The 16,156-nt window shown below is 45.2% G+C and overlaps 1 protein-coding gene across 1 annotated transcript in view; it reads right to left on the bottom strand.

Annotated features, from left to right (window-relative positions):
* Positions 1 to 16,156, bottom strand: part of DENND4A (DENN domain containing 4A) — a 306,249-nt gene that overhangs the window by 79,571 nt on the left and 210,522 nt on the right. The window contains exons 19-20 of the mRNA XM_082255258.1: positions 13,116 to 13,260; positions 448 to 576 (exon numbers count right to left, since the gene is read on the bottom strand). Of these exons, the coding sequence (XP_082111384.1) occupies positions 448 to 576; positions 13,116 to 13,260 (274 nt within the window). The remainder of the gene's footprint in view (positions 1 to 447; positions 577 to 13,115; positions 13,261 to 16,156) is intronic.

Genomic DNA, 16,156 nt, shown 5'->3' with positions numbered 1-16,156 from the left:
GATTTGCTGAGGCAGAGAGAGAGAGGATATACCCTCTGGGACTGCCCCTAGGGTGTGGCCAGAGCTTTTTAATTTCCTGTCTAGTCCTGCTCCTGCGGAGGTAACATAACCCGAAGGTGGTGTATCACCGAGGACTACGTCTGTCGATGAGCGCTAGAGAAATTGTATTTTTGTAGTCCACACACCCAATAACAGTGTACCATGTTTGGTGTCATATTGTATGACACCTTTGACTCATTTATTTGCATTTTGCTAGAACTGGAAAGCTCAGTGAAAGCAGGAACAGCAATCCTTGCTTCAGAGTTTCCCAGCTCTTTCCCATTAGATATAACAACCATTTCTAACTGTATACCATTGGGGTGTCTAGCAACAAGCCTTTGGGTTGGGGGTTGTGTGTAGGCGAGGTTTATTTACTCAGTCCCTGGTTTCTCCCTCCAGAGCACACACCTGTACTTGATCTGTCATCAGCAGCATCAGCACTGGTTACATCTGTACTGAATGACGGCTGCTCTGTGGGGTTCATGTCTATAGAGCTGTCCATACTTCCATGGCTGACGGCATCCAGGTCACTTCCATCTCGGAAAAAAAGAGAGAAAAGGACACAGTCACTATGCAACTCAGAACTAACCTGGTTCATGTGCCGACAAACGGATGATTAAACTTTAAAGCGTATTTCCACTTTTGCAGGCACTTTTGAGAAAACCCTTGTGTGTTCTCATTCATACAACATGCCTAGAACGTATTTAAAAAGATATACAGTAAAACCTTGGATTGCGAGCATAATTCGTTCCGGAAACATACTTGTAATCCAAAGCACTCTTATATCAAAGCGAATTTCCCCATAAGAAATAATGGAAACTCAGATGATTCGTTCCACAACCATTTATTCATAAAGCCTTCAGTTTATAGTCCATATAAAAAGATTATAGCATTGCGATATAACCATAAAATGTCCATCCACAAATAGCCGCTTCCACAAGTGGATTAGAAGCAAAATCCAGCAGGAGCTACAGAGTATCAAAGAGAAGAGAAACGCCTCTAAGTGTAGCAATATGGTTCCATTTAATAAAGGTACAACATTTAGCAACTCACATGATTGATGAATAAAACAGGCACATCTAAGTATGCAGGCATCCGGGGTAAAGCGGTCCACATAGACCATCTTCTGCACCACCGGCTGCCAGTCTGAAATCCAGACCGGGAAGACCACCCTGCAGTAAAGCGATCTGAAAGCGAGGGGCAGCATGGAAGGGATGATGTAGATGGTGGTGCGGAGGACGGTCTATGTGGACAGCTTTACCCCAGATGCCTGCATACTTAGATGTGCCTGTTCCAATCATCAACCATGTGAGTTGCTAAATGTTGTACCTTCCTTAAATTTAACCATATTGCTACACTTAGAGGCGCCCCTCTTCTCTTTTATACTCAGCTGTGACTTGAGGCTACTTGTATATCAAGTCAAAATTTATTTGAAAATTTTGCTTGTCTTGCAAAGCGCTCTTAAACCAAGTTACTCTCAAACCAAGGTTTTACTGTACAGTATTCTATCTTTTAGAGGTTTCTCAGGAGGAGTGTCATGGCTGACTGCAAGCTTTTTGAACAATATTACAGTGAGCCTGTCCCAAGTCTGTCCTCAATAACATATAAAGAAATATGCCCAGCCTCTACACCTTTAAGGACCCTTTCACACTGATACATTTTCCCTGTGTTTTAACTCTGCAAGAAAAACACATGAAAAAGGTTTCCCTTTAAATCCTATGGAGCTTTTCACACCACTGCGCTGTGGGTGCGGTGCATTTTTAAAAGTTCCTGCATGTTGCATCTTTGCTGCGGTGTTTAAAACTGTGCCAAAAAATGCAGCTTCCCACTGAAATAAATGGAAATTTGCTCTTTTGGTGCGTTTTTGAGTCACATGTTCATTTTTCACAGGTGCAGGCAACCTAAAAATGCACAGGAAGCGTATTGGAAACAGCAAAATCATGATAAAAGAACATACGTTTTTACCGTGATTTTCCTACAGTGAGGTGTGAAAGGGCCCTAAGTGCCCATTTACACTACCGTGACTTGTCAGGCGACTGGTCAGCCTGACAAGTCGCGGTCCATGCAGTGCTACGGGAACCGTTCTAATAGAAGCGACACAAGTCGCTCCGACTTAGAAAATAGTTCCTGCACTACATCGGTGCGACATCGGAGCGACTTGCATTGACATTCATTATATGAAGCACGTGCAAGTCGCGCCGAAGTCGTGGTGCACGCGACTTCACAGGTCGCCCCCGAAGTCGTGCCGCGGTAGTGTGAACCGGCACTAAAGGAGAAGTATGGGATTGAAAGGAAAAAACAAACATCCATACTAACCTCTATGCTGCAGCTGTCCCACATTGGCTCCAAGACCAAGAACTGAGTGATCTCATGACCACTGATTGCGCAGTTCTTGGCCTGCTCCGAGCAGAGACTGTTGGTCACTGCTCTCCAATCCTCCAGCGCTCACTAGAGCAGCAGACTGGGAAGAGGGCGGGAACAGCTGGTTATGATTCTTAGCAGCAGACTGAATGGCAGAGCCAACTGTCAATCAGGAAGTGGGTAGGATCTCGACAATGTTGTCGGGATGCTTCCTGAGCCTGCTATCAGCTGACTGGGTCACGGGAGAACAAAATTAATCATACTCCTGTGACCCACAAGACAAGTATAGCAGAAAAAAAGCTTTGGCCATACTTCTCTTTTAACCCTTTGTTAGGACAGAATGTTCAAATCTAGTTAGAATTGATAATGAAGATCTGTCTGCATGGTATAGACAGGGTTAAATAATGCAAACACAGCTGCACATCCCCCTCACAAGCAAAGAACTACCAAGAGTTTTTCCATGTTGGAGGGTCCAGAATACAATATACAATATACATGCAAATTTTCCTAGGGACTTTGAAAGCAATTTCCAATTAATCTTTAAAAAAGGATAGTACAAGCTTAAAGTTGAAGTCCACCCTAACACTGAAACTCCTGCATCTATAAAGGACCTAGATCTAACACTAAGCTATCTAGCCCTGTAAAGAAGAAATCAGTATACTTACCTTTTTTGAAGCCGATCCGACCTGATCCCACGCTGAGCTGTCAGCAGGTGCTTCACTGTGGAGGCGGGTGCAGAGGAGGCAGCCAACAATGGAAGCTCCATAGTAAGTCTATGGGTGACTTCACTTCTCATTTTTTTTTCAGCCGTTTTCGGCAGTGTCTTCTGCAGAACTTCTGCTGCTTGAGACCGGGCCAGATTGGCTTAAAAAAACGGTATGCATACTGATATCTTTTTTTCAGGGCTATATAGGTTAGTGTTAGATCGTGGATGTCTGTAGACGCAGGGATTTTAGTGTTAGTCCTTTTTTTTTTTTTAAATTCCAACAATTTATACTTGCCTGCTCTGTGCAGTTGGTTTTGCACAGAGCATCCTGGATCCTCCTCTTCTCTGCTTCTGGCCCCTCCCTCCCATCGAGTGCCCCCACAGCAAGCAGTTTGCTATGGGGGGGCACCCGAACCGAGTCAGAGCTGTGTGTCCATTGAGAAATGGAGCTGCCATTTGGCCCTGCCCCTCTCTCTCCTGATTGGCTGAGTGCTGCAGGAGCCAATGGCACCACGGCTGTGTCTCACCCAATCAGGACAGAGTCCCAGACGGCTGAGGGACTTGTAGACATTCAATGGATAGTGAAGGGATTCAGGTAAGTATTAGGGGCTGCTGGGAGGGCTGCTACACACAGAAGGTTTTTTTATCTTAATGCACAGAATGCATTAAAGCGGAGTTCTGCCCTATTTTTTCACTTTACATTGTCAGATTAAAAAAACCTGAAAAAAGAATTGGTTAATTATAATTTTTTTTTGTTTCACTTACCTTATTTTTAATGAAAATTAACTTCCCTTCCTGCCTCTTCCTCCTTATGCGGCCGCGGCCCCTGACGTCACTTCCTTCATTGCATTGACTCCTGGAGATGAACGTCATCAATCCCAGGAGTCAATGCGCCTGCACTGGTTTCCCTCATCACTTCGGTTCAGGTGCGTCATTCCCTGCTAAATGAATTAGAACAGCTTCTGGGCATGCGCAGAACCAGCTGTGGGATGATGCGCCTGCCCCGGAAATGATGAGCATGGCATTCTGGGACTCTGACTTCCAGGAAGAGGGACACGAAGAGGGACGCTACGGCTTCAGCTGCCCACACCACAGATGGCAGCGCTGGACAAAAAATTTTCAAGGTACGTTTTTCTTCTTACAGGTACACAAAGCAGGGGACAGTTCAGAGGCTATCGTTGCTTAAATGCACTAGCCCTGACTGTCCTAGGGGTATTTTTATCCGAAAAAAAAAAAAAAATTTGTCCGGAACTCCGCTTTAAGATAAAAAGCCTTCTGACTTTACAACTCCTAAACTCCTACAACTCCTAATTGTGGTTTGCCTCCAAAGTTCCTAGAGAAATATGTATATTTATTGTATTTCAGTAAGGGATGCTGGCAATTCAATAGGCGGAGCTTTCCATACTCCCCACATTGAGGGTCCAGAATACAGCATCGAAAAGGGTAAGTGTAACGGATCAGGGCACCCGGACCGGGTACCTCAGTTGACGGATGCTCCTAGTGCTTCCCGAGGGGCTCCAAGCACTCCACCAGACACCGTAACCACTTCAGACCCCACAAACCGCCGCAGCATGGTTAGGGTCTTGCAGTCTCCTACCCACCCTGAACCTACGACAAGGCTCCAGGTTCCTGTGGGTGAACCTCTCTTTCCCCAGAGAGTGCAGCAGAACAAGCTCTTACAAGAGCTCAGTGATTCTCTAAGGGAGTATGGAAGACCATAGCAATCTCTTGCAGCAGATTCCCCCAATAAGAGACAGGACTCTAGATGAGGGTGAAGGAACTCTAAACAACTTTATTGAACAAGACTTATATAAAGAATTTGGAACATCCCACCCCCAACAACCGCTTTCCTATTGGTCAATTGTAAAGTACCTGCAGTTCCCCTTCAGGTCCTCCTTAGCCATGCAAATGAGGACTTGAAAATGAGTCAGCAGGGATTGGTCCAATAGCTTGACCAGGACGACTGTTATGTGTAATGAGACAGAAGCCCCCAGGGGGCAATCAATGTACACAATAGCCAGACACAGAACAATGGGAGGTCATTAGCACTTACAATGAGACAGGGCAATCCACATTCCCAATACACAAACAAAAGAAAAACCTTGCTGACGTTGAAAGATATGCAATATACACAGCATTTAGGAATTACAGATTTCATGGCAAATGGGAATAAATCTTAATATTTCTATATGGAGATATTGCTGGCAAATATGAAGCAATCCAAACCATTACTTATCTGTCTTTAAATTCTAGTGATGGTGAATACCGTCACAGTAAGCTACAACTCTATGTGAATGAGGACATGTAATAAATATAAATATAAAGTAGGCGTTATCCCAATTTAGCTTCAAAATTGAAAAAATGGATTTTTGTAAAATCTTACCGTAAAATCCTTTTCTCTTAGCTCATCGACAGACGTAGTCCTCGGTGATACACCACCTTCGGGTTATGTTACCTCCGCAGGAGCAGGACTAGACAGGAAATTAAAAAGCTCTGGCCACACCCTAGGGGCAGTCCCAGAGGGTATATCCTCTCTCTCTCTGCCTCAGCAAATCAGTTATGTGAAAAAGCAGTGCTTAGAGAATTTAACCCAACCCAACTCCAAAACAGAGGGGCGGGGACTACGTCTGTCGATGAGCTAAGAGAAAAGGATTTTACGGTAAGATTTTACAAAAATCCATTTTTCTCTAGCGCTCATCGACAGACGTAGTCCTCGGTGATACACCACCTTCGGGACGTCCCAGAGCAGTATCACAACTGAGGGGTGGGAAAATGGAAATCAAATCCCAATCTAGAAGGCCCAACCGGTGCCAACTAGAAGTTTACAATGCTCATCCTTAATGATGAGACTCAACAAAAAAATTTTCAAACAGAAAAAAACCCTCGAGGTAGACCACCGGTCTCCTCAAATTGCGGCCTGCAACACCTTGCGGCCAAATGAGGCATCCGCCGATGCCGTCACATCAATTTTATAGAATTTTGTAAAGGTATGTACCGACGACCAGGTGGCCGCCTTACATACCTGGACCACTGACGCCTGATGGCGAAAGGCCCAGGAAGTACTGAGCGCTCGAGTGGAGTGCGCCCTAACAGGGAACGGAGGACTCTGACCCTTAATAGAATAAGCCTGTACCACCGTCTGTCTAATCCATTTGGCAATGGTTGCGGCAGATGCAGGCAAACCCTTTCTGGGGCCATCCGTGATCACAAAAAGTGAATCCGTCTTACGGAAAGATTCCGTAGCTTTCAGGTATACCCTGATTGCCCGAACCACATCTAAGGAATGCAACGCATGTTCCCGATGATGCTTGGGCTGAGGACACAAGGAAGGTAGTACAATATCTTCATTCAGATGAAAATCTGAAACCACCTTAGGAAGAAAAGATGGCTTAGGATGAAGTACTACCTTATCCCTATGAATCACTAGGTATGGGGACTGGCATGATAATGCAGCCAGTTCTGACACCCTGCGAGCAGAAGTAATAGCCACCAAGAAGGCCACCTTCTGGGATAAAGTAAGCAAGGGAATCTCCCTGATGTTTTCAAAAGGAGGTTTCAGTAGAACCGACAAAACCAAATTAAGATCCCAGGGCGGTAAGGGCGCGCGGACTGGAGGAGCCAGGTGCCGCACCCCCTGGATGAAATTCCGCACCAAGGATTTGGTAGCTAACGGCTTCTGAAAGAAGATTGCTAATGCTGAAACTTGACCCTTGATGGTGCTCAAGGCTAGCTTCTGCTCAACCCCTTGTTGCAAAAAGGCCAATATTCGAGAGACCGAATAGGTACGTGGAGGAAATCCTAAAGATTCGCACCACGCAATATAAGTCTTCCATGTGTGATAATAGACTTTGCTGGAAGTCGCTTTCCTTGCTTTAATAAGGGTAGGAATGACAGAAGTAGACAAACCTCTGTCCTTCAGTACTTGGGTCTCAATGGCCAGGCCATTAAAACCAGCGACTGTAAAGCACGAAGGTAACTTGGTCCTTGAGACCACAGACACTCCCTGAGACGAAGTTCCCACGGAACGTCTGCGACTAGCATGTCCAAGTCGGCCAGGCCGGCTTGAGGAGGCCAGCCTAGAATTTCTAGGACCACTGGCGCTGATTGGATCTGAACCAGGCGTCCCTAGAGCTATCTGGCCCCGACCATCCGAGAAAGTCTGGTCGTTTTCTGTTTCCACACATTTATCAGATACCTGATAGTTATCAGGAAGGGTGATCTTTTCTGGTTGAACCTCAGGGACCGAAGTCACCCGACTAGAGGCTACTTGGCCTATCTGGTCAACCAGATCCGATTCCTGTGAGGTATCGGGACTAATCTTAGGAAAGGGTAAAGGAAAAGATCTATTCAGGGAACGGTAACTACCGCTTCCTGTGGTACTTAAATGTTGGAAGGGAAGAATCGCACCGGTAGTAGTGGTTGATGCTCGATCTGATGTCCTGAATACCGGTGAAAACGTCCCCCCACCCTGAAACCGGGTGGGGGCGCACCTTCAGGCTGTGTACTCCTTTGCTTCGGGATTGGCTGGGTTGGTCCTCTGCTTGTCCGACCAGCCCTTCTTGAATCCTCCTGGAGGAATCTTGCCTTTCCCGCTAGTACCAGCCGGGCGCCCTTTATGGGCGGTAAAGAAAGGTCCTCGCTTGTTGCGAGGTCCCTTAGCTTTTGCAGCCTGTGGCAAGAAAGTGCTCTTGCCCCCAGTGGCATCCTTAATGATTTCATCTAGGTTGGCCCCAAATAGACGATTCCCCTGAAAAGGGAGATTGGTCAAGGTCTTTTTGGAACCTAGGTCAGCTGACCAGCATTTTAACCACAGCACACGTCTGAGGATCACTGCTAACTTAGATGCATGCCCTAATAAGGGAGTTGTGTCCAAGGCTGCGTCACAGATAAACCGTAGCCCTTGTATGATCTGTTCCATCAAATCAGATGTCTCCTGGGGAATATCTTTTCCCCTAAGATCTTGGCGTACCATTTTCGCCCATTCCGTAAGTGTCTGGGAAACTAGACCAATAACAATTACTGGTCTAAATGCTGACCCTATCAGAGAAAAGATAGTGCGGGACTCTGCTTCTATCTTTCGATCCACCGGATCCTTAAAGGACGAAGTGTCCTCCACTGGAATAACCGTGGCTTTATTCAGCCTGGAAATAGGCGGATCCACGACTGGTGGTACCGTCCATTTCTTAATGATGGATTCCTCAAACGGATAGCGTCTAGCAATACGCTTGGAAATAGTAAAGGTACGTTTAGAATGCTCCCATTCTCCTTTAATCTGATTACCAAAACATTTAGGTACCGGAAAAGCCTTCGCCATCTTGATGGGCTTATTAGTACCGAAAGGCCTCTCTGTTTCAGTTGCCTCTGCCGGTAAAGCCTCAAGTTTTAAGGTTTCTTGCACTGCCACAACTAGTGCGTCCACCAATGCTTCTTCCTGAATTATAGCAGGAGAAGAAGCGTCCTCCTCACTGTCTGAGGGGGCTTTACCTGGGATAACAGCCCTTGCAGAGGAACCTGCAACTGCCGTGACCATCTCTGAATCTGAGTCAGAGGTATCAGATGGTATAGGGGTAGGCGGGGGTCGCTTCCTTGACCCCCGTCCCTGACAGGCCGCCTCCACCCGAGCCACCATAGACTCCAAGAGTGGAAAAGAATCCGCGCTTAGGAAAATATCGAAGGGAGGGGGTAGAAAGCGATTGACTGCAGCCCACTTCAGAATATAACCCACTAGAGATTATATTAGATATATAGAGGAAAAAGGAGAAGTGCTTGGCGCTGCCAATATATGCGTTTAGAAGTGTGGAAGGTAGAAGCTAGTATAGACAACACAGATGTCACAAATATTATAACTATTATGCACGTTTGAAAAAATGAATATTGAATAAATAAGTGAGGTTTTAAATGAGGTAAAAACAGGAATAAAGTGTAAGAGCATAAAACCTAAAGCCCAATATTTAAATGTATAAAAGTAAATAGGTATGCAAAAAAAGAAGGTGACATATACATCCACAATATACTCTAGTAAAAGATATATATATATATAGTGCCCTTCAAGTGAGGGTGAAGTGGTGGTGTTAAAACAATAAATAAATATATAAATTCAAAAATGGTATTATAGTGCAGTGGCTATTAGGTGATATGTAACACAGGTGTATAAGTGATAATAAAAAGGTAGAGTAGAAAAAATTAATATATATAAATAATTTTACAGTGACTTGAGTGACCATAAAGTGACATGTGCAAAAAAGGAAAAGAAACCTCAATCCCAAGCCTGGGAAGAGAGAGTGCCCAATATGGTTCCCCAAAAATGACAATGGGGTGGGCCACAGATGGAGGAAAATAAATCCAAAAAATTAATAATAAAAAATGCTGAAAAAAAATAATTATATAAAATGGTGGCTAAGTGATTGATACACAGAATATCTCAAAATCAATAGTGTGCTAGTGAAAAAATGCGCAAAGAAAGTGGTCAAAAATGCATAAGAAAAAACATCCACTGAGTCCTTAAGAAGCGCATAGAGGTATATCAGTCCAAAATAGTGATGAGGTGCCAAAATCACAGGTGCGACCGGTTGGATGATTCTTAGAGTGAAGACTATGGTGCTCCCCTATTCAGTGGGTCCGGTGCTCCCCTTTCTAGTAAATACCGAGCTTACCAGAAAGTACTACCCCTACAGGGGTAGAGCGCAGGTCGATATTTGTAGGGATCGCTCCCAAAGCAGAGGGGTCCGGTCACCTGGTCCACTTCTAATATTCCAATTGCCCGAGTCACAACTAATTGGCGTGTTAGTAGGGGTGTTCCAACATTAATGCTCCAACCAAGCCATTCCAGGACATGTATATAAATAAAGAAAGATGCCTCCAAATGGTGAAATACCGCTAGACTTTTATTAAAAACATCCAAAAAGCAGGTACTCACATAAAAAACAGTGCTAACGTTCCCTCAGGACTTAGGAGCCGCAAGGTCCTCTCTGGCGGTGGGGTGATGAACGGTAAGCGTTCTCCCGACCGGAGCTGCGTCCCAAGCCGATCAATACAATGCAAGCGGAAGTGATGCGGTGCGCACTCTACATGTTTCGTCGTATGACGTCATCAGGATGACGTCATACGACGAAACATGTAGAGTGCGCACCGCATCACTTCCGCTTGCATTGTATTGATCGGCTTGGGACGCAGCTCCGGTCGGGAGAACGCTTACCGTTCATCACCCCACCGCCAGAGAGGACCTTGCGGCTCCTAAGTCCTGAGGGAACGTTAGCACTGTTTTTTATGTGAGTACCTGCTTTTTGGATGTTTTTAATAAAAGTCTAGCGGTATTTCACCATTTGGAGGCATCTTTCTTTATTTATATACATGTCCTGGAATGGCTTGGTTGGAGCATTAATGTTGGAACACCCCTACTAACACGCGAATTAGTTGTGACTCGGGCAATTGGAATATTAGAAGTGGACCAGGTGACCGGACCCCTCTGCTTTGGGAGCGATCCCTACAAATATCGACCTGCGCTCTACCCCTGTAGGGGTAGTACTTTCTGGTAAGCTCGGTATTTACTAGAAAGGGGAGCACCGGACCCACTGAATAGGGGAGCACCATAGTCTTCACTCTAAGAATCATCCAACCGGTCGCACCTGTGATTTTGGCACCTCATCACTATTTTGGACTGATATACCTCTATGCGCTTCTTAAGGACTCAGTGGATGTTTTTTCTTATGCATTTTTGACCACTTTCTTTGCGCATTTTTTCACTAGCACACTATTGATTTTGAGATATTCTGTGTATCAATCACTTAGCCACCATTTTATATAATTATTTTTTTTCAGCATTTTTTATTATTAATTTTTTGGATTTATTTTCCTCCATCTGTGGCCCACCCCATTGTCATTTTTGGGGAACCATATTGGGCACTCTCTCTTCCCAGGCTTGGGATTGAGGTTTCTTTTCCTTTTTTGCACATGTCACTTTATGGTCACTCAAGTCACTGTAAAATTATTTATATATATTAATTTTTTCTACTCTACCTTTTTATTATCACTTATACACCTGTGTTACATATCACCTAATAGCCACTGCACTATAATACCATTTTTGAATTTATATATTTATTTATTGTTTTAACACCACCACTTCACCCTCACTTGAAGGGCACTATATATATATATATATCTTTTACTAGAGTATATTGTGGATGTATATGTCACCTTCTTTTTTTGCATACCTATTTACTTTTATACATTTAAATATTGGGCTTTAGGTTTTATGCTCTTACACTTTATTCCTGTTTTTACCTCATTTAAAACCTCACTTATTTATTCAATATTCATTTTTTCAAACGTGCATAATAGTTATAATATTTGTGACATCTGTGTTGTCTATACTAGCTTCTACCTTCCACACTTCTAAACGCATATATTGGCAGCGCCAAGCACTTCTCCTTTTTCCTCTACCATAGACTCCAAAATTGCTGTAAATGATTCTATACTCTGTGCACCGGCGGGTCCCGAGGCCCCCTCGAGGGAAACAGGTGGGGGAATATGTGTGGCAGGGTCCATGATAACTCCAGTTACTTCCTGGATAATATAATTCAAAAGAAAAAAACTTTTTTTTTTTTTTTTTTTTTTTCTTTTCTGACCCCCAGCGCCACAAAAAGCCCCTTAGTGTTACCTGCTAGGGATCCCTATCGATCGAGAGAGAGAGAGATAGACCCCCAGGCTCACCACTTGATGCTCAGAGTAAAACTGCAACAGCTTACAGCGCTGTCTTGACAAACAGGAAGTCTTTTGGCTGGCTGCCCAGGAAGAAGGGAGGCGGCTCCGCCCCTCTGCACGCCTTCCGGCGCCTCCCCCAAGCTCCACGAGGTGTAGGATCACCTCAAACATGGCCGCCCCCATGCTGGAGACACGAGGCTACGCCAAAATGGCGGCTCGTGCGATCCAGCAAAAAAAAATGGCGGCGGCCTGTGCTGACTAGCGGTGTGCTGCAGGGCACACAACACTCTCTCTGCATGGGGATATGGCGTGGTTGGCGGTACCGGCCCTGGCGGACCGCATGGTCGTTCGGGAGGCCTGCTAATAGCTGGAGATCTGATTTGGAAGGCAGTCTACATGTCCGTGGCTTCTGACTGGTAGGTAGCTTATACTTAACCCATAAGATTCCCAGAATGCCACAGATTACATCTTTAAAACATGTATACAATAGATTGTTAGCTCCCAAACCAAGCCTCCTGGCTTTTTGCACACATAAAATCACACTCAAAGTAGGAGGATTTGTGACATGTTATAGGATAGAAAGAGCTCTTTCTTACCATACAGAGAGGGGCCCGCGTTCACCACAAAACCCGTCAGGGAAAAAGGGGGAACATACTACTCACCATACCGGAACCAGGCGGGCACCAACTCCTGACAGTACCCCTCTCCACCGGGGCGGGAGGGCTGTCGACCGATACGGACGCCGTGACTCATGGTCTTTGGCGTTTCAGCGAGACGTTTAACTCGCGGGGTCAGTCCTTTTAATGGGACTTTGTCGCGGCCGACCCAGCGCGGAGCTATGGCCTGCACGCGCTCGTAGGCTGAACTGGGGTGACCACCGGATCTCAACATCCAGCCCGTCGCCCAGTTCAGCTTTCTTGCTTGAAGATCTCACAGGAACACTGGAGAAAAAAAGCTGTCTAAAAATCCTTTTAGAAAAAAATTCTTGCCAGGACCTAAGATCCCAGCAAGGTATCTAGGTCCTTACTCCTAACTAGACAGAAAATAACTGATTTGCTGAGGCAGAGAGAGAGAGGATATACCCTCTGGGACTGCCCCTAGGGTGTGGCCAGAGCTTTTTAATTTCCTGTCTAGTCCTGCTCCTGCGGAGGTAACATAACCCGAAGGTGGTGTATCACCGAGGACTACGTCTGTCGATGAGCGCTAGAGAAATACAATTTAAGTCAGTACTATAGTACAAAAACGTACCATAAAGTTTATTTTACAATCTGGCCTCCCTCTAACCAAACAGCATTAAGACAAATACCTGAAAGCGTTGTATGGGGTGGTAAGGAATGCTGCTTTTTCAATGCTCTCTTAAATTGGGCAACTCCGTGAAGTACATTCCTGACCTTTATCCACAGGAAGTAACCCCCTCGATTCCCAGAGGGCCACACACTCTCCAGAACAGCCTGTGCAGGAACAGTTTGAAAACATATTTAGACACTTTTTTTTGGCAGTTTGCATGTTCTACATCTGACCGGGCCGGAACCATTACAAAAGGAGCCCCTTAGGAACAATATGACAAAACCCACATGGATAATGTTTAGGAACGTTCAGTCCATTGCAAGCTACGTGGCCTGACACTGCGCTAACATAAGCTTTGCATACACCGGTGATACACATAGTGTTCTTCTAAGTAATTGACTTGTTAAAAGGATTCATAAAACTCATCCAGGACCTTGCATGGAAGTTTACACAGCTATAAAAAGGTCAGGGTTCTTGTCTGCGAGCGTTTCAATTCCAAACCCTAAGCATCCGTTTTGTAAAATATTTTTCTTGAAATATGGAAAATACATTTTTTTTTTTCAATTTAGTTTAACCACTTGCTTTCTGGGCACTTGTACCCCCTTCCTGACCAGGCCAATTGCCGCACTTTGAATGACAATTGAGTGGCCATGCAACACTGTACCAAAAAATACATTTTTATAATTCTTTAAGACAGATAGAGCTTTCTTTTGGTAGTATTAAATCACCCATGCATTTTTTTTTTTTGCTAAACAAACAAGAAAAAAACAAACACAAAAAAAAAAAAACAACAACTTTTTCTTCGTTTCTGTAAGACCCGGTTCACACTAGCGCGACTTGTCAGGCGACTTGGTCGCCTGACAAGTCGCGGTGGGTCGCCTGCCATAGATTAGCACAGGACCCGTTCTAATAGGAGTGACACAAGTCGCTCCGACTTAGAAAAAGGGTCCTGTACTTCTTTGGGGCGACCTGAAGGCGACCTGCATAGATTTCAATGATATGAAGTCCGTGCATGTCGCCCCAACAAGTAGCGTCGCCCCTATGTGAACGGGGTCTTATAGAATTTTGCAAATAAGTAATTTTTCGCCATGTGTGCAAAAGATTGCTGGTTACCGGCTCTGCTTTCCTCGCGCTGTGATAGAGCATGAGGAAAGTACTGGCGATAACCGGCAATTCTGTTTACACTGTGATCGGACTGATCACATGGTAAAGGGCTGTTGTGATTGGTCCTTTACCCCGATCTGTGATCGGCTGTGTTTGAAGGACACAGAGCGCGCCGGATGCGGACTCCAGGGAGAGCGCCGGATGCGGACTCCAGGGAGAGCGCCGGATGCGGACTCCAGGGAGAGCGCCGGATGCGGACTCCAGGGAGAGCGCCGAATGCGGACTCCAGGGAGAGCGCCGGATGCGGACTCCAGGGAGCGCGCCGGATGCGGACTCCAGGGAGCGCGCCGGATGCGGACTCCAGGGAGCGCGCCGGATGCGGACTCCAGGGAAAATAAATAATTATGAATAAAAAAACAAAAATAAACCAAAACACTAAAGTTAGCCCAATTTTTTTGTATAATGTGAAAGATGATGTTACTCCGAGTAAATAGATAACCAACATGTAATGCTTTAAAATTGCGCACACTTGTGGAATGACGCCAAACTTCGGTACTTGAAAATCTCTATAGGCGATATTTTAAAAAATGTTTTACAGGTTACCAGTTTAGAGTTACAGTGGAGGTCTAGGGCTAGAATTGTTGCTCTCGCGCTAAGGTTCATGGTGATACCTCACATGTATGGATTGAACGCCGTTTACATACGTGGCCACGTAGTATGCCTGCGTTCACGTCTACGTGCGAGCACGCGGAACGGGGGCGCTATAAATTTTTTTTCTATTGTTTATTTTATTTTTACACTTTCCCTTTAATTTTTTTTTGATAACTTTAAGTGCCGGTTCACACTTATGCGATGCGGGAACGCTGCGAATATACAGCGTGTTCCAGCATCGCATCCGCAGAACAGGCAGTTCACACTGCCATATGCGATATGCTGTGGGTGTCAATTCAAAGTTAACGACACCCCCAGATCAGATCGCATATCACAGTGCGATCTGAGAGTTTGCACAGAATCAGATCGCAGTAGTGTGAACCACCATGTGATCTGATTCTGCTGCGGACCAAAAAAAGGGTCCTGTGCGTGTTCAGTGCAATTGCGGTGCAAATTCAGCCATACAAACTGTATGGCTGAATTTTCACCACACAGACATCGCATGTTATTTTAGGAGCAGTGCGCTCCGAGTTACATGCGATCTATGTGATCGCAGAAATGTGAACCGGCACTTATTCCTATTAAAAGGAATGTAAACATCCCTTTTAGTAGGAATAGTGGGTGACAGGTCCTCTTTATGGGGAGATCTGGGGTCAATAAGACCTCAGATCTCTCCTACGGGGGTGAAAAGCCTGAAATGAAAAAAAAAAAAAAAAACAATCTCGGCTATTCAGCCAAGATCAGGGCAGTATTGACAACTGCCAGGCCTCCGAGAGTCATAGAGACTGCCGGGGGCCATTTGGTCACCGGCACCCTCCATGGTGTACTTCCGCCGGTGGCAGATTTCTTCTCTGGCTCGCCGATCGTATGGATGAGCCGTAGAAGCCCCGGAAGGCGGCGGGAGGGGGGGGGGGCGTGTCCCCTCCCGCTGCCTGTAAGAACAATAAAGCGACTGAACAGTTGAAAGGAATCGCCGGCTGAAAAAAATTATATCTGAATGATGCCTGCAGCTACACCCATCATTCAGAAATCCCCACTCAAAGCCCAGGACATCATATGATGTACAGCGGTAAGGAAGTGGTTAAAGTATAACTAAAGGTAAAACTTTTTTTTTTAGTTTTGGATAGGGTGGAGAAGGATTAGAACAGTTTTTATTATTGTCTGTGCTCCTGTTATGGAGATTCTCTCTCTTTATTTGTCCTTTTTTACCATTATCATTGAAAGTGAAAGTAAAAGAAAATCCCAAATGTTGGGTTGTCCCTAGAAAAGTAATAGGGGGAAAATATTCCTATGGGGACACTAGTT

This window comes from Pelophylax lessonae, assembly GCF_965119305.1.
Source record: "Pelophylax lessonae genome assembly, chromosome: 4".
Lineage (NCBI taxonomy): Eukaryota > Metazoa > Chordata > Amphibia > Anura > Ranidae > Pelophylax > Pelophylax lessonae.
This window is presented reverse-complemented; position numbering and strand designations above follow the sequence as displayed.